General features: G+C 40.8%; 2 protein-coding genes across 6 annotated transcripts in view; one reads left to right on the top strand and one right to left on the bottom strand.

The window, feature by feature from the left end:
• The window catches only part of acvr2ab (activin A receptor type 2Ab), an 84113-nt gene extending 76354 nt beyond the window's left edge, over window positions 1-7759 (top strand). For both annotated transcript variants that reach the window (XM_025903147.1, XM_005452325.4), the window contains one exon: window positions 281-7759. In XM_025903147.1, the coding sequence (XP_025758932.1) occupies window positions 281-475 (195 nt within the window). In that variant the 3' untranslated portion in view covers window positions 476-7759. The remainder of the gene's footprint in view (window positions 1-280) is intronic.
• Window positions 7760-8646: 887 nt separating this feature from the next.
• orc4 (origin recognition complex, subunit 4) lies at window positions 8647-14769 on the bottom strand. 4 transcript variants are annotated; one of them, XM_003446586.5, is made up of 14 exons: window positions 14647-14769; window positions 13885-13958; window positions 13714-13790; window positions 12755-12845; window positions 12575-12650; window positions 12396-12481; window positions 12252-12300; window positions 12007-12158; window positions 11749-11922; window positions 10031-10117; window positions 9831-9939; window positions 9661-9756; window positions 9515-9582; window positions 8647-9385 (listed from the first exon to the last, which is right to left on the bottom strand). In XM_003446586.5, exons 2-14 carry the CDS (start codon window positions 13939-13941, stop codon window positions 9203-9205), a joined length of 1305 nt encoding a protein of 434 aa, XP_003446634.1. In that variant the 5' UTR covers window positions 13942-13958; window positions 14647-14769; the 3' UTR covers window positions 8647-9202. The 4 variants fall into 4 exon arrangements, with proteins under 4 accessions (XP_003446634.1, XP_005452388.1, XP_005452387.1 ...); XM_005452331.4 differs by having other exon boundaries at window positions 14577-14655; XM_005452330.4 differs by having other exon boundaries at window positions 14583-14654.
• Between the last annotated feature and the right edge of the window lie 3476 nt (window positions 14770-18245).

Here is an 18245-nt window from a genome sequence, read left to right as displayed (position 1 = left end):
AAAAAGAACAGCTGATGTATACCTAAAATAATCAAACAACTTATAACACAGGACAAAATGACAGTGAGTAAGAACCTGAGTAAGAACAACACAAAGTATTGTGAGCTTTCATTGGATAGTCTCTTCAGTCGCTTGCCTGAAAGTTTATAAATAGGTCCCGCCCACTTTGTGCCGCTGCAGAGCGCTTCCAGTGTGTCCATGCTCAAACTCCAGAAACCACAACCAGCTTGAGATATCGTGGTGCTGTTTGGATAATGTTCGTCTGAACTTTGTTCCACAGGGTCTGGCCATGCTTTGTGAAACCATCGAGGACTGCTGGGACCACGAGGCCGAGGCACGCCTGTCCGCCGGCTGCGTCGAAGAGCGCATCGGACAGATGCAACGCCAGGCACCCGTCATCGGCCCTGAGGAGATCGTCACTGTTGTCACCATGGTGACAAACGTGGACCTCCCACCCAAGGAGTCCAGCTTATGATCAGCCAATCAGCCGACGCCAGACGAGCTCTAGCGAAAACACGGATCAACACGAGGGGATAAATGGCCAACCCTGGTTGGTTGGCTTTGTGGGGGGGGTTTTTCTTCTTCTTCTTCTTCTTTGATTGTTTTTTTTTCTTTTTCCTTCCTGTTCCTTTAAGTGCGGGCCGCTGCTCGCATTCAGGAAACGCCCCTTGCGCCCGCCTCACCACATCAGTTGACATCCACCTCATTTTAATAGGTGTGCTTGAGGATTTTAATGTTGAACTCTGCCATCCTGAGCGGACTCACTCAGGATGTTTTACCAAGCGACAGCGCTGACATGCTGGGACAACACTCTACGGACACTTTGATCATGTATTGTTTTTATATACACATATACATGCAAACGCACGCACACACAGACACACACACACGCACAGATGTAGGAGGGCAACGTGTTCTGCTCTGAGAAGATTCTTCGGAGAAATTTCACAAAACTCTCAGTGCATTTTAGTGTTAAAAAACAACAAAAGAAGAAAAAAAGAAAGAAAAGACGAGCGTCCGGCTCTTGATACATTTGCTGTTTTCTCGTGTGTTTTTTTTCTTTTTCTTTTTTTTCTCTTTTTTTTTTAATTTTTTTTTTTTTGGAGACTATCGTTCTGCCAATAAGCAACGGCTTCTGAATGTTTATAGTGTAATGCTGCTGTAAATAGTGTATTATGGACCCAGACAACTTGGTAATCAAGCTTATTTTAAATGGGGGGGAATGGGGAGGGGGGTCCATTTTCAAGCATTACGACGATAAAAACCATAAACCTCCTTCAACCAGGTATACCTCAGTTCAGATGGACAGTTTTAAAAAAAAATCAGTCCCTCTCTCCCTGTTCACGGTCATCGCTCGCACTTCCTTTAGAACCTTTTGGCCCTTCGTCAATCAACAAAGCCTAGACACACACACACACAGACGCACACAGACACACACGGCCATACAAACCGTAAAAACAACAACGCAACTTTTTCCCTTCTTCCTCCCCTTCCTTTCTCTCAGTGTCTACTTCAACTTTCTCCTGTTGTTGTTGTTTTTTTGGGTTTTTTGCTTCTATCATATGTTCATGAGAACGGGATAAACTCATGACCCCCCACCCCCCCCCCCCCCCCCACACCACCACCAACCACACCCTACCCACACCCGTGATAATGACGTTTAAAGTTTTCTTCCCCTCCCCCCTTTTGGGTTTGCTGTGTCAGCCGTCAGCAGAGAGTAAATACCCATTGCTGACTAGCTTGAATTGGAGTCACGAGATCTCTCTCTGGATTAGCGCTGGGTACCAGCTATAATGATACCTTCTCTTTTTTTTTCTTTTTTCTTTTTTGATATTTAATCTGAGATATCAAACTCTCGGGTCATATTCTTGTTCATTCATTGTGAAATAAATTATGTGTTGTTTGATTCTATTTAGAAAAATCAGATTAACAAAAAAAAACATGGAAAAAAAAACAAGAGGTCACCTGGCATGATTATTTTTAGGAGGTATCAAATTTGAAGTACAGTTTCCAGAGGTACCCAGCCCTACTTTGGAACTGTGCCTGTATTTAGCTGAGCCAGCTTGCTTTTGATTTGATTGCACGCATCTTTTTATTTTGATTTTTTTTTTTTAATTAAGAGTTTCTGCTCTCTTTGGATACACCTCAGGAATCTTTGCTACTCAACACCACGCCCTCACATCCTCATCCTCACCTGTCTCGAACTGGAGTACCTCCTCTCTCGCCGAATCTTGCGCCTCCTCTGTCTCTTTCTTGCCTCGTCTCCACTTGTTAGAGTTTAGCTGTGCAGTAATAGTTCAGTGTCTTTAGTCAGTTTGAAGAAAACGGTATTAGGTAAGGTTGGTCGATAACTAAAAGTGGACATAATCTGCTCCCCATTCTTTTTAAGTAGCCAAGCATGAATCACAGTTCAAAATAATCCTTATTTATCTCATCTTCTGAAAGAAACAGTCACATGATAGAGATATTATATTATTATATTAGGACTATCCACTTTTTCTGACATGAAGTTCCACCAATCATTTAATGCCAGATCCCCACGGCGTTCATTAGTCGTAAGTTGAAGTCTCAAGGATGCAGACCGCTGAATTAACTCCCACAAAAATGAAGAGAGATATTACTCAAGACAGGAAAAATATCAACCTGCCCAACCAACACAGTCAACCTGACCTAATGTATCTGTAGAACCAAACATCTGGTCATGTCTTAACCACCTTCATTCTGCACTGTTCCAGTTTAGACTTAATTAATTGGTTTTGATCCCTTCGCTTGAGCTGGGCCCACTGGCATTGGAATTTGAGGGTTATTTCCCTAGGGCCTTGGTAACACAGGCCTAGAAACCAGTTGGTGACCCCATGACAACCAAAACCCTCCTTGTGATTTCTTTGGTTACCTGTAGCTTGCAGAGAAGACGCCGACTTGTCTGCAAACACTCATTATTTAACCTCTGAGACGTACTAGAAACCAAGAATGTTCCCCTTCAAAGTAAAAGTTCTTAGAAACCCCTAAAACCACTTAGGTTGCTCAACTTGACAGTTTGAAACCCTTGCCGACCCCAACCAGCACACTCACACAGCTAACCATGGTTCAATGAGTGGAGACGAGGGGATCTCTTCTTTCTGTCTTTCATCCTGGTGCCATTTCTACGTGTCGATATTAGTTAATCTTGTAGATGTCAGGCAAAACGGATGTATCTGTCGTTGTTGCGAAGGCGACAAATGACATTTTTGAGTCTTTATTTCCTCTGAGGGATATTGAACACTGGTGCCGGCAGACCTGCAGTCTCTCCTCAAGCTTTGGGACGGTTTCACATATCACAGTTTAAAATCAAGCTCTGTGTGCAGTTAGAAAATACTGGGAAAAAGAGACTTCTTTCTAACCAAGCCATTCACATTCAAGACAGTGAGGCTATCTTTACAGCACTGTATTATGACGTTTTGGTGAGCAAAAGCCAGTAAGTATACAAGTAAAACACTAAGAAATTAAATTGTTTAGTGATCAGTTGAGCAAATCCTTTCATTTTGCACAAAAAAGTCTGTAATGAAGCTAAATGTTTTGGAGAATGTAGATGTGTGCCAACATTTGTACCAATCAGGGCCAAATTGTTAAGTTATCCCACCTAAATCTAGAAGACTCAAAAAAAAAAAAAAAAAAAAAAAAAAAGGATCTTCAGAGTTGAACTGTAAAAGTTCTTTGAGCAAATTTGACAGCATAAGTTTGAGGTTATTTCCGCACATCATATTGCAACAACACCGCAAACCTGAAGGAAGTTGAAGCCATCATCTTATTTACATATTGTAGCATGAGTACAATTTTTTGCATCAGTGTCGCTTCCTTATGCTGCTCCACTGCTGTTCAAAAGCACCTGTTGTCCAAGGTCCTCGCAAGGCTTGAACAGTCAGGGACGATCAGTACTGCAAACCCCAGCAGCCCTTCAGTAAGTACTACCTCACTTGCAGGGATTTCTTCAGTATAGAACTATGGCAAATAAACCAAAATCATAACCAGGTTGCTAAAAAAAATTCTAAATGTTCTTGATTTAGGGGAAAGGTTTCAGTTTAGGGGTAAACTTAATTTGTTCCCTGAAGGTCTGACAGACAGAAACAGAATAAGGCTACAAAGAAGTTTCCTCATTTCCACCACAATGTGTTTTCTTGTCCCACAAAGGGAGATTGAACTGCAGAACGAAAAAGATCCTTGAATGACACCAACATAAGGGAAAGACACCAGTATTATTATTTTTAGTTCCCATGTTTGTGTCCTCAAATGCAAAACCTACTCACCAGTGTTCCAGCAGCCAAGTGGATTTCCAAAAACTGCCTCCAAACTGGTTGGTTACCTGCCAAAGTGGTTGACAAATCTTATCAGCCACGAGCAAAGAAACTCGCTGCTGTTTGGTTGGCAGTCACATCCTAAGCACTGTAGGGGAAAGACTTCTGGCTTGAGTTTAAACTGCGGTCAGAGAAACCGACCCAAACCGACAAATACCATTCAGGGATTCAGTACTATGCTTTTCTAAGTTCTAGCGAGTTATATGCAACCAGTGCCGCAAACTACCCTACACTTCTGTAGGTTCAGCTGCAGGAGTGAATTTCAATACACACACACACACAAATAACTTGTAGCATTTTTTTTTTTTTTTTAATCCGTGACCTTGCATATTGATATGTTGTATTTATTTTTTAATTTACTGGCCTGAGGTTTTGGGGATTGGAGCTCGAGTGCAACTCGGAATAAAGTTCTGGCACGAGCTTTGGTTTTTGTTGGGGTTTCAGGGTTTGGGGTGGGTGTTTTGGGGTGGGTTTTCAGTTGTAATTCAGGAACTACTTTCATTAATTGATTCAAAAAGAAAAAGATATAAACTGTACTCATGCTTCTTTCTATTCAGTCTATGGACAAAATGACCGAGAATGAATGTTCTTCAGACTCCTGGATTCCAGTATTGTGTGTACTTCGATGGATTGAGCCCGGCCCTGTGTAACTTTAGAGGGCTTTGCGTTTGGCTGGTTTCGTGTGATTGTGCCCTGTCCCGTAGAAACTTGCAAAGCCCAGCGTATTTGGACATCCATTCATACACCTCTCGGTTGTACCGGCTCTATGGTCCATTAGGACCAAACCGACCATCCAAAGGATGATGGGAAAAAAAGGTCTTCAAAAACTTCTGGTCCTACCATTGTTTTAGCACCTAAACTTCCAAAACAAAGCAGATATTTGGTTCTGTTTGTCTTCACCTGATCAAGTACCCAATTAAAGCAATTGACGACAATCTCGTCTACCATCCATTGGTTCCCCTCAGGTCTAGACCATGCCTGTTCTGACTCCACCAAAGGAGCATTTACATATAGCGACATGATGCATTGCTGAATTGAACTTTGAGGATCTGTAGCATTAACTTCTTGCACTGAAGAGTTAGGAAACTTCACCAAAAGAGCTTCTAAATACTCAAGGACTCGGAACATCTCATTTTAATAGGTGGCGCTTCTAAAATGGTCCAGAATGAACATGGCCCTATGGAGCTATAGCTCAAATATTTAAATTTTGTGGGGTAAAGTTTTTCCCTCTGGAAATTTTTGGAAAATATTTGAGACATTTGCTGTAGTAGATGTATTTTTTCTTTAAACTAGCAGCTTCTTCTGGAATCTCCTTTATTGGCAAAATTAGCTTCATTGTAAGGGGAAAAGGTAGAAAATTTTTAAAAAATTAACTTTTTGTCTAGAAGAACCTTTAAAGAATTATTCATTATTATTCATTGTCAATGGTCTTGTGAGCACCCCCAACTGAGCTTGAGCCAGTTTCTCTGCAATGGGTAGTGAAATGGATCCTGCTAGAGTGATTCAACTTTGGAAGCACCAGTTAATCAAGTCAGTGAAAATGTAATTGATTGGATGTTGTCTCTGTAATGAAGATGCCAGCAGAGGTACACCCCATCCTCACCCCCAACAAATGCTCATGAGAATCCTCTTGACTGGTAAATGTTCACAAAAGAGGTTGCACAGCTTTCTAGATGGCAACAACAAATGACAGCCTCCCCCAGGGCCTATTGTACCCAATGTTCTCGCCCTTGCAAATGTCAGTGAACACTAAAAGTGCCGTGATATCCACTGGCCACACTTTGGTGTTGTTTTAGCTAATAGCATCGGGGTTTTTTGTCACCTTTTCAGCTAGTGCAGGAGCTACCAGATTAAATTACACTTTCTTAGTTTCCTGTTTTGATCTCTGGCACTGTTGTGGAGATTGTGTCTTTCGTTCAGGAGGATACTGTAGCGAGGCAGTGGTGGTATCAGTGTTTGCAAGATAGCTGGTCACCTCAACTTTTGAGGTGACCAGCTTTGGAAAATGGTCCAGTCATATTCGACCCCCCTGATTTGTATAATTTATCTTGAACTTCAGCCTTATCCTGATGAGGAGCAGTTGACTTGGTGACCTGAGAGGAGTGAAAAGGATGGATCTTTTGGATATTTAAAGGTGTATGGATGGGTCCTGCGCGTGTTTAAGCTTTACATGTTTCTACCACGACTTCCTCCAGCCCAGCACCTCACATTGCTGTGCATATAAACAGTGAAACATTTGTGTCTTGTTGCCCCCACTATTTTAAGCAGTCTAGGATCTGTACAGACATAAATACCTGTATCAACTATATACTCTGAGCTGAATCTTTATAAGTGCGTGTTGAACTTCAGTGTTTCCTCTACATTCATTTATACTTTTCTTGTGTTTTGACTCAGCACCCAGGCCTGTTAAAGTTTCCCTTGACTAAGCTGGAGGCTCATTGGAGTACTTTGTAAGGCAGAAAGAAAACGAATTGTGATGGTTCAGCCAAAGGTGTTCCTCAGGGAGCCTGCTTGGATCCCCTGATGGTTACATTTAAAAAGCCCTCCGAGCTCTTTAGGAGCTGTTGCAATATTCCCGTGCTACTATGATCATCCACTACAGGTTATTTCATTCTAACTTCCCAGTCTCCTCCTTTTTCTCGCTGGTGGTAAAGAGTTTTAGAGGAAACATTGAACTCCATTGACCCCCACCGCTAAGACTGTCTTGGCAGTAAGAGAAGTCTGGTTACCAGGCCTGAAATTTCTACAAAAAAAAACAAACAAACAAAACAAATTAAAAAAAAAAATAACAAAACAAAAAAAACAAAAACACTACTTTGACCCCACATTTCTCGAGGCTCTCGAGTTGCAGCGCTTATCCAGGGTCTGCCAACACTGTCTCCAGTGCTAATGATGCTTACAGGTTGTTTAAGGCTGGGAGAAACTGATCAGTCTGAACATGAAACTTCAGTGGGTCATGTTTAAAAAAGAAAAAAAAAAAATCCTCTCTTCAGTGATGAAAATGTCTTTTTTTTCTTTGCTCCTGATACATGTGACTGTACATTTTATGTTACTGAGAAAAAAATGTGAAAAACAAGAAAGAAACTAAGGTCTGCAATTTCAAACTGGAAAGTGAAGTACATCAAACAAACAAAAAAGAAACATCCCACTGGGTTTTCCTGAGCAGGAATGAGTCTTTACCAGCTTTAAGGATGTCCTCATCCTGACCTCTGACCTTTGGCCTCTCACAGAAGGGATGAGAGGAAAATCTCTTGAAAAAGTGTTACAGCAGAGGAAATAACCTTCATGAACCCTGTGTACATTATAGCAGAGGAGGCAGGACTGATCCCTGATTAGCGCTGCGACTCTCGGCTAATGTTAGCCGGCCATGGTTTTTATCAGCTGAAGTGATCCACGTGATGTAAATAAATGTGTTTTTAGATTGTGAATGTGTTTTCTTTCCTTTTTTGCTCTCTCTGAATCACTGCAGTCTGGAGTTTTAACTCATTTTAGAGGCTTGGCATTTTTCTGGAAACAGTTGGTTTTCATTCTTAGGGACTTTTTCCATAAAGGAAAGTCATAAAATAAATTTTGATACATCAGATTTTAAGAGGTAAACCCTAACCAATGCAAAGACAGTTATCTTTAATGGGTACACCTTGCTAGTACTAGATTAAGTACTTTTGCCTTTAGAGTTGTCTTAATTCTTTGTTAGCATCACATAGCTACTGCAGATGAGTCTCCTGTTCCACCACATCTCAAATCTGTTCTATTGGACTGAGATATGACTGTGGAGGCCATTTGAGCACAATGAAGTCATTATCATGTTCATAAAACCAGTTTGAGATGATCTGAGCTTTTGTGACATGGTGTGTTATCCTGCTGGAATCAGCCATCAGAAGACGGGTACACTGTGTTCATAAGGGTATGGGCTGTGCCCGTGTCATGGCTCCGAACTATGGAGCACAGTTACCTCCTTTCCTCTCATTCAGAGAATTATATTGGCTGCTCTTAAGGCTGATACTCGCAGGTCCCTTCACTCAGTTACAAGCCTTGCTTAAACGCTCAGTGCTCCATGTTTAAGAAAAGGCAGTTAATTTGAGGGTGGGATTCCCTGGCTGGGTTCCCTGTTGGAAACATGAGGCTTATATTTGGAACTGGTAAAATAGACTCAAATACATAGCATACCATTTAAACAGTTAAAATTAGTTTAAAAAAAAACAAAAACTTTTCATGTTTATAAAGCTGGATTTATTCTAAAATATACCTTTGAAACGAGCAGCAATGAGGCTTTTGAAGCCTAGAAACACAAAATATCTACCAAGAGGACACCTTGTAATTAAATGAGTTCTTTTTATTGCCACTAAGGTGAATCTTCATTCAGCTCACGGTCCATCAGGAGTCACACTGCTGCCTCTATAAAATGACAGATATGACCCCGACTGGAAGCACATTTTGGGTGCAGACCAGTCAGGTGATCATTGTGCATAAACTCTGTAAAACCAAGAAATCAAAACTACAACTTTTATCCAGGTTATTGTCAACTGCATGAAATCACCACTAGATAGCAGCATTCAGCAGCCTGATGCCCATGACCTGAAAATGATGAAAGCTGGACGCTTGATGACTTTTATGGGTTGTTAACTCCTACTATTGATCAAATGACACATGCACATTAAGCTGAGTTTTTGTATTAGGTAAGGGGGGGATCTATCTGCAGCATAAACCTCTTTAACTGCTTAGAGGGTGAAACATTTGATCGCACCAATGCCAAACTCTTCATTTCCTTTTATTTTGTGATCGTTTACAGTAGGCAGCAGTGCAAACCTTCAGCTCTTCAGTCCAAGTCAAAACAAGCTTCACAGACTCTGAATTCTAAATGTTCTGAAGCTCTACCCAAACGCCGACATGGCCCACTGCTTGATGTCAGTGGGGCACTGTGGGTACTTCTGCAGGGCCTCCATGATCTGGCTGTGGTCCAGGGTGAGCCGCATGAGCTGGTACTCCCTCTGGACTTTGGCCGAGGAACCATCGACAGGCCGGATCAGCTCCAGCTGCTGCAGGTGCTCGAACGCCTAAAGGCGAGAAGAGATTAAGGGTCAGTCAGCAAACCGGTGTTCAGGAAATCTCCACTTTCCGCCTGGTGTGGGGTGGGGGTTTGGTAGGAAAGACTGGGGGAAGAGTTTCGAAGCGTTTCTACCAACCTTCATGACAACAGGCTGCTCAAAGTTGTACATGGAGTTGGACTTCCTATGCAGGAACTTCTTAAACTCTGGAAACAATCAGACACGAGTGAAGAAAAAGACAGGACAGCATATTCTACTTGTGTAATTTAATCGTGCGATCGTACCATTATGGACCATCTGAAGGTTAAATGGCTCTCCTTCATACACATCATTGAGGTGCTTCATGGCGATGACCAGGCACAGCTCCAAGATGGACAAACCTAAAGAGACACAGCTCACTTAGAATCTTCGGACCATGGGTAGAAAACACTCCTTTGATAGGACTTGTACTCACCATGGAGCATGTTAGCCGTGGTGTCAGCAAAACACATCCGGCTGGCCTCGAGCAGGTCGGCTGGTTTGATGGTAGGTTTGGCGACAGAGACGCGACTCAGGCACAACATCTGTAAAGATATTTAGTACGAAAAGAAACAATGAAAGAAAAGGAAACACCCAAAACTTCCCCAAACCGAACTTCAGAAATGTTCTTCTCACCAGCAGCATGTGCAGAGAGCGAAAGTCTTTGCTAGAGTTGAAGTGTCTCTGCAGGACTTCCTCCACAGATTTGTCCTCACACAGAGTCTGAAGAACCAAGAAAACAAAGATCAGTACTTTGTGCTTTGTATGTCTGCACTTCTGTTCTATGTGGAAAAGGTGTGTACATCGTCTCCCATTCAAATGGAGGCCAGAGATGACATCGCTGCCTGAACCATGTTAGCTGGGCAGTGATGTTACAACGGTCACTCAAACAACTCAAAATTAGACACTTTCTGACCTTTAGTGAGTTATTTAAGGCTTTTAGGTCACGAAGAAGGTAGAGCACAAAAAACAGCAGTACCATGCAAAAGCCAACAATCGTTTCATTATATTTTTCTACCAAGCCGTCAGACAGAATTTTTTAAAGTGGTCTTGAGCAACAATTCTTCAGGCTTTCTGAAGGTCTTTCCAAGTTTTCCTTTGGACAATGCCTTCTTTTTCACTAAGAGCCATTAGCTGAAATCATGGCATATCTCAGTATGGTATTCAGTTTTCTTAAAACATTTCAGGAAACTTGACAAGTGAATAACAGAAGAAGTGAAAGTCCTAAAAAAAAAAACAAAAAAAACCCCCAACAACAACAAAAAAAATACTATCTACAGCAGATGAACAGTACCGTAGTTTTCGGGTCATAAGCCGCTACTTTTTCCCCACACTATGAACACTGCGGCTGACGTGCGGCTAATGCATTTTTTTTTTTTTTTTCCATGCGGCCAAAAACATTTTGCCTGGTAACAGTAGACCAATCAAAATGATAAGTAGTATATATACGGTATATGTTTTTATCGGCTGTTAAGAGACGTAATGTTGTTTGTGCACTGTTCCGTAAAAAAACCATAAGCAACGTAATTTGTGTGTTACCGATACGTACGTATACTTAAAAGTAGCCGTGTTACAGGCGCTGCTCGAGGAAAAAAAGCATTTGCAGTATGTATTTTTCTATGTTACCATAACGTTTATGTTACCATGTTTATGTTACCTTACGGATTAAATTAAACGTTAAAAATCCTCACGTGTAATATTTCTGTGTAAATATCTCATATTACAAGTGAAACGCATACGGCTTAAAATCCGGTGCGGCCTGTACAAGTACAAAATTTATTTTCTTTCTACAATTAGAGCAGGCGGCTTTTAATCAGGTGCGCTCTGTAGTCATATCCACAGGACTTTAGAGATTCATCTGGACCTTTAGCTGATCCATCAACTGTTCACTGAAGTCTCATCAGAAATGGTCTCAGTGGCTGCGAAGAAGCCATTCTTAATGAAGGGAAACAGTAAGAAAAGGCTGAGGTGTGAAAATTACACAAGAACTGGACTGAAAATCAGTGACAACGGGTCTTGATAGTGATGAATCCACATTTGGAGTCTTTTGCTTCAAATCATTGTCAGTATCTACGGGGAGACGTACAACAGTGAGTGTCTACAGCCATCTGTAAAACACGGTGGAGGCTCCATCATGGTTTGGTGCTGCATTTGCATTCGGCAACAGCTTCAATTTTTAATTACGACAATGATCCCAAACTCACTGCCAATGCAGTAAAGACATACCTGGATAGAAGGTAAGGATCATCTTAACAGAGAACAGAACAAATGTTCTTCAAGAAGCCTGGAGAACTATTCCTGAAGACTACTTAAAGACTTGACTAGAAAACTTTGTGTCTGCCTGCTAGCTTCACCTTTACACCAGCGTTCCACTCCTGAGCGAACTTCTTGTCAGGAAAGCTGTCCGGCAGGCTGAGTTGCGTCCAAACCCGTTCCAGGTACTGGGTGAAGTTGAGGCTGCTCAGCAGGTGGATCTGACGGTGGGAAAACCGCGACTTCACCCGCTTCTCCAGCAGCTCCAGAACATCCTGAATGGAAAAAGAATCACAACACGTATTAAAAACACCTACCATTATCTAAGTAGCGTTTCTGAGAGGTATTCTGAGGCCCACCAGTCTGCAGGTGACGCCAACCACGGCGATGGGAGCCTGGGCGGACTGTGAGACGTCAAACAGGTTGTAGAGCAGAGTCTGGTTCTTGTGGTGGGCGAATAAGTCGAACTCATCCAGGACAAACAACACTGGGCAGCTACTGCTGCGATTGCCTTTTAGGATTAAAAAACAAAACAAGAACAAAAAAAAACATCAAACCTGCCCCTCTAGTCTGAAATCAGCTTTAAATATTTGAATTTTCTCACCTTTTTTTAATGCCTCCAGGAGGAAAGCCAGATTTTCAGCAAAGCTTCCCTAAGGAAAAAAAAAAAAAAAAAAAAAAGGTAGAAAGATTTTTGTAGGAGTTTTCAGAGCTGAAAATGTTAATAACAGTCTCTCTTAATACTCACAAACACTTTGTCTCCAACAACGTTTTCCAGGTGGAGCTGTCTGGTTATTTCTTTCAGCGCTATTCTGTCATCAGTCTGCAGGAGACCTGCAGCAAACACACAAACCCATCCATCCAATTCAGATTTCCAGCAAACGTGTGGGTTCTTAAATTGTGAGGAATTTAAATGAGGTTTGGCACCATTGAGGTGAACCTGAAGAAGGTTCTTCTGCACCTTCTCCTCTTTCTGCAGGTCTCTCAGCACGCACTGCAGCAGCTTCAGGCACAAAAACACAAACCTCACAGGATTCACAACAAGTCCATACTTTTAAAAAATTATTTAAATTTAAAAAACACAAATTCATTTTTTCCACGGCTCACCGTCGTTTTCCCTGCTCCTCTGGGACCCACGATTAGCACAGAATTACTCTCCCCGTGGATCGCCGTCCGCCTCAGCAGCTCCAGGAGGTGTCTGCAAACACAATGGCTTTAACTACAATACCCACAATGCTTAGTAAAATTTACACCCCCATCTCCTGCTTCTAATGAGTGGAAATCTCTCACTGGGGAAGCTCGTGTTGTGGCCGAGTCGGCCAGGAAACTGGGACAGAGCTGTCACCCAGGTGCGACTGAACTGGGTCACTGAAACTCACACCGAGCTCCAGGTCTGCTCTTAATTATAGATGACAGTTCTACTACAGGCCTTCTAAACCATCCAACACCTGTAGGAACTGAAGCCGAAACAAAAACAAACACCCTTCACAGCTTATTTGCCTTTCCCAAACACTTAGGACAAATTATTCATGGTTTTATTTTCACAAGGCCAGATTACAACAGATTCCTCCTCTCCTGTATAAACAGTAAGGTTGGAATGGCCTCGAACTTTTAACCTTTTACTGATCACTAGTAAAGGTACCTTTCATAATTACACCCTACATACTGTTACTATACGTTTCACCACAGTGGGCAGTGTTTTACCAGTCAGTGTGTTTTCACATTTTTAAGCCTCTTTCCAGACCTCCACTTTAAACAAGAATGTGTTTTCAAAGGACAACCATAACGAAGTCACAATGCGCACACACACACACACAGACACAAACACACAGCTTTGACAGCGCCAGAAACGCCCCGAGGATTAAAACAGGCCGATCCGGTTGAAGCTATGAGGCAGGAACCTGTGCCAGTCATTTCTCCAGTTTCTTTTCTCGCACTGATTGTCTTGTTTCTTATTTTAATATCCAACTTTGTTTGAATTTAACGTTCTGATTTTCTCCGTGATTTTCTTGTTGACATTATTATAAAATCACCTCTATCCACAGGCCCTGCTGTTATGAACTTACTTGTACTGAGCTTCTACTCCCTCTAGTCTGTCAGGGAGCCGCCTCTCACAAAATCGCTCCCTTAAAATCTGCTGAACCTGCACAGAAACATGTATTATAAATAAACTACATTTTATTAGGTATATTTCAGAGTATGACACTGAAAAACTCACTGGCTGTTCATACACACACCTGTTTGATGCATTCCCCTACAGGCAGATGAGCATCTCTGGCCTTCCTCTTACTCATGATGATGTGACTGTCAACTGCAAAATGTGAAAAAGTGGGAAAACAGGTCAACTTCAACATGCCACTAAATTCATTTATCAGGGGGATAATACTGACACTTTACATTGCCGTTAGGTGTCAATTAAATGCACCAACATGGTGGAAACAACGGTTTTAATTCCAATAAATAACACCTTTTTTTTTTTTAGTTTAAGCCAAATGTAAGACTAATAATCACCAAAACGAAATCACATCGCTTCAGGACATGTTTACAGTTGTGCTGTAACCAATGTTAGGGTCGATAACAGGTGAAGATAAAACAATTTAATTCGGTATACAGCTGATGCAACAATAACACTCTATCTCATAGCTGCCTTTGACTGCTTAACTTACAATTTGGTCAAAAAATGAATGTCTAAATAGATTTTATGTATGCCGAATTAGAAAGCGACTCATAAGTGTGAGAATCCGTCTCGGGCTGCATTCAAGGCTGAGATCATATCCGCCGACAAGTCAGGAGAACACAAAATTGGCATTTTTACAACAGAACCTCGGTGCTACACGCTTGCGACGCAACCCAGGGCTTTACTCGAAGATCTGCTCGCTAAAAGCGTGCTGAAGAAGCACGAATGTTTTCCATTTCTAACTTTGATTACTTCTACCGTTGTGTAAGACAGGTGTCAGCTAGTCGAGCTTCTTTTCACACACACATCAGAACAAACATACCGGGAGCAACGATGAGACGCCTCAATCTTCGCGGGAATACTCCTCTGCCAGCGATGACGACTTCCGGCTTTGACTATATCTGCTCTCTGATTGGCTGTGACTCAGAGCAGCGCTGTGGTTGTGGAATTATATTATTCACACACATACGCACAAATAAAATAATAACAAATAAAAAATGATTTAAAAGAAAAACATGACATATGATAATGTGCAAAAGTCAACAATTGTGTTTTTTTATATTTTGTTACCAAGTAGACAGACTTTGTTCTATTGTTTTCAAAGTGGTCTTGAGCAGTAGTTCTTGAGGCTTCCTGAATGTCTTTGAACGTTTTTCTTTGGATATCGGCTGCTTTTTCACTTATTTTCTGCTCAGTCCTTGTCCCTGGCCAATCTTTTGCTGGTTAAACCACTATGAATCATTGAAGCGTAAAAAAGACAACCACAACCACAAAAACACATCATTTGTTCTAATGTCTTTAGTTGGATCTATGAAAAATGTCAAAGATTACACAGTTTGACAGACATTAAACAGTATTTTTTGTACTAACAAACGTGATTCCTAAAAGCTATTAGCTGAAAACTTGGCATAGCACAACATGGTGTGCAGTCTGCCCTCAAAAAAATCTGAGGAAGCTGGAGAAGTGGAGGGCTAAAGAGCTGTCAGCCTTCAAAAACCATCTACATCAGATGAACAGTATCTGAAAATCATGTCCTTAAAAAACATGAAAGAATCCAGTAAAGAGCTGACACAGAACCATCTACTGTTCACTGAAGCCTCATCAGAAATGGGCTCAAGTAGAGATTTAGATTTGAAGCTATGTAAGCACAAAGCTATTCAAATATGTCAATACTATTAACATAAATCCACAACAATTTAAGTCACGTTGTGATTTAATAAAAGTATTAGCAGTAAAGAAGACATTGCACAGAGGTTATATTTGAATTTGAATATTTGAATAACCCATTCAGGTGTGTACAGACTTTTGAACTTGTTTAAAAAATATATAAATTAAAATGACAAAATATTATTTTATTTTCAATTTCAATTTCAAATACAATATTTTTAATTTGTTATTATAACAAATGACACATCCTTGTCTTGAGGGCAAAAGTTAAAAACAATGTGTCTTTTTATGCTTTTTATGAATTTTACATGAATAGGATTTTATTTGTTGAATTTTATATACATTTTATTCTTGAATTTGATCCTGCGCATTTCCGTTCTACAGCATTTACTGGCTATGAAATGAAAACAATATGATATTATATATAATATATTATTCACAATTCAAGTTTTGTAGATTACATTTTATGTTATTTTTGTGAAATTAAAATAACAGGATGCTCTTAAGAGATTTTACATCTGCATAAATGCTAAAAACAAGTCATTTTGGCCAGTTGCTATAGGTGGTTGCTAGGCAACATGATGGCATCATAACATTTGACATAGATAAGAACCTTCAGGTGCCTAAGACATACTTGTGTGCCAAGTTTGGTTGCGCTGCTTGTGATCATGTAGGAGGAGTTGGTAGACAAAGAAATGAACACACAGATTTTCTGTGTTATAGTAAGATATATAAGAAATAGTCTGTCGGCACTGAGAAAGACTACAATTATGTGTAATTATATATACGTTTATTTGTGAAACTATAACAGCCACTTCTGCTCTGGTTTGATAAAATTAGGAGGGATGGCTCATGTGAATGGCTAAAAGGCCGCCTGCATAACAGCATCTTTTACTCACTGAAGCTCTGGAGACACTTAAACGCTTCCTGCGGCTTTTTGGTTGACTGATGAAAAGGAAAAAAAAAAGACACAGCAAACCGCCAGATATCTCGCAAATCGTCTCCCGCTCTCCGCTCACATTTAGCCTGTCACATTATTCTAAAATACGACCCTCCGCTCGCACATTCAGCCCTCTGTGTTTGCCCTTAAAAATACATGAAGCGCTCCTTCCTTCAGCAGCCCTACGCTGAATTCATTTAACGTCTCCTCGGGTTTGACCTTCACACAAAATTCAGGCGTTTGCACCCTGAGCTGCATCTCGTCCTCGCTTCAGACGGCTGAGCTCATGTTTTCTTCAGCTTTTATGACCTTTATTTATCTCAGGAAATTATTTTGCTGAGTGTCTGTTTTTGCTCCACTGCAACTTTGTGTTGTATTTTTGTAGTTTTTGTGCGCGCAGCCAGTCAAAATTAACCTTAATGAGTGTCATCTTGTTCATAAATATGAATAGTTTAGTTTCTGCTAAAAGATGTTCTTGTAATTAATCATTATCATTGCAGTTTGTAGCTTATGGTGTTAAACGCTTATCAAATTACACTTCATATACAGTATTTAACAAAGTACCTGTAAGGTACTAGCAAAATAACTGGTAATGGGATTGTTTTTAATTAGATGGTGACTTTTTTTCTAACCCTGTGAGTCCACATATTCTGAGTTTCAGTATGTAGCCATTGGCTTCTGATCATTTTAGTACATTGTGCTTAATATGTAAAGACCACCTTTTATTTTTGACAAAGTAAGACATGGTAATGATAACGTTACAAAAGTTAAAACTTCTGTAAGGGGTCTTTATGTAAGCTTACCTTCTGCAACAATGACCCTTCCCCCTACCCCCAAAAAAGGAAAAGGAAAAAAAAAAGTTGTACTAAATTAATTTCCTGTCACTTTTTCTACCTTTTAGAATTAATCAAAGTCATTATTCGGCATTAACTCAAACTATTTTGCAGATCAAGTCAGCAGAACTTAAAGATCACTGTGTTCATTTCTACTGTTTCTGATGTGAGCCAGTCATGTCCTCCTGTGAACCAGCCTATTCATTTATGTCCTCTGTAATGGACATTTGTTTTTGGTTTATATCTTTTGAGTGATTTGAGATTCTTAAAGTCCTGATGTACTAAATAAAGGACATCCTAGGCTTTCCACTGATATCTCATGTGTTTGAGTGGCCTCTTTTAGCTCCAAAGAGGAAAGGACTCACACATATCCTTTTGCCTTGTCTTGATTCTGCCTTGCACAGATTCAAAAAGGTGATGGAATTGTTCCTCTGAGATTTTGGTCCATGATGACATGACAGTATCACACATTTGCTGCAGATTTGTTGGCTGCACATCCATGACATGAATCTGCTGTTCCACCACATCCCAAAGGGGCTCTACTGGATTGAGATCCGGTGACTGTGGAGGCCATCTGAGTACAGTGAACTCAGTGAACTCATTGTCATGTTCAAGAAACCAGGTTGTGATGATCTGAGCTTTGTGACATGGTGTGTTATTATGCTGAAAGCAGCCATCAGAAGATGGTACACTGTGATCATAAAGGGATGGACATGCTCAGCAACAACGCTCAGGTAGGCTGTAGAGTTTCAATGATGCTCAGGTGGTACTAAGGACCAAAAGAGTGCCAAGAAAATATTCCCCACACCGTTACACATCCAACACCAGCCTGAACTGTTGATACAAGGCAGGATGGAGCCATGCTTCATGTTGTTTACACCAAATTCTGGCTTGATCCTGAATTGTATTAGTGTAAGAAAGTGGATGGATGTAATCAAAGTATACAGAAGAGCATCTCTGAACAGGCAACATACTGAATGT

The sequence above is a fragment of the Oreochromis niloticus genome, linkage group LG23, assembly GCF_001858045.2.
Source record: "Oreochromis niloticus isolate F11D_XX linkage group LG23, O_niloticus_UMD_NMBU, whole genome shotgun sequence".
NCBI lineage: Eukaryota > Metazoa > Chordata > Actinopteri > Cichliformes > Cichlidae > Oreochromis > Oreochromis niloticus.
Note: the sequence above shows the minus strand (reverse complement) of the source record. Positions and strands in the feature narration are given on the sequence as shown.

Bases quoted from the DNA above. Each gene is read 5' to 3' on its own strand.
- orc4 (XM_003446586.5), bottom strand. From the start codon at position 13,941: ATGAGTAAGAGGAAGGCCAGAGATGCTCATCTGCCTGTAGGGGAATGC. The intron at 13,791-13,884 runs GTGTGTGTATGA...GTTTCTGTGCAG, and splicing joins TAGGGGAATGCATCAAACAG to GTTCAGCAGATTTTAAGGGA. The intron at 11,923-12,006 runs GTGGGCCTCAGA...TTTTCCATTCAG, and splicing joins TTGGCGTCACCTGCAGACTG to GATGTTCTGGAGCTGCTGGA.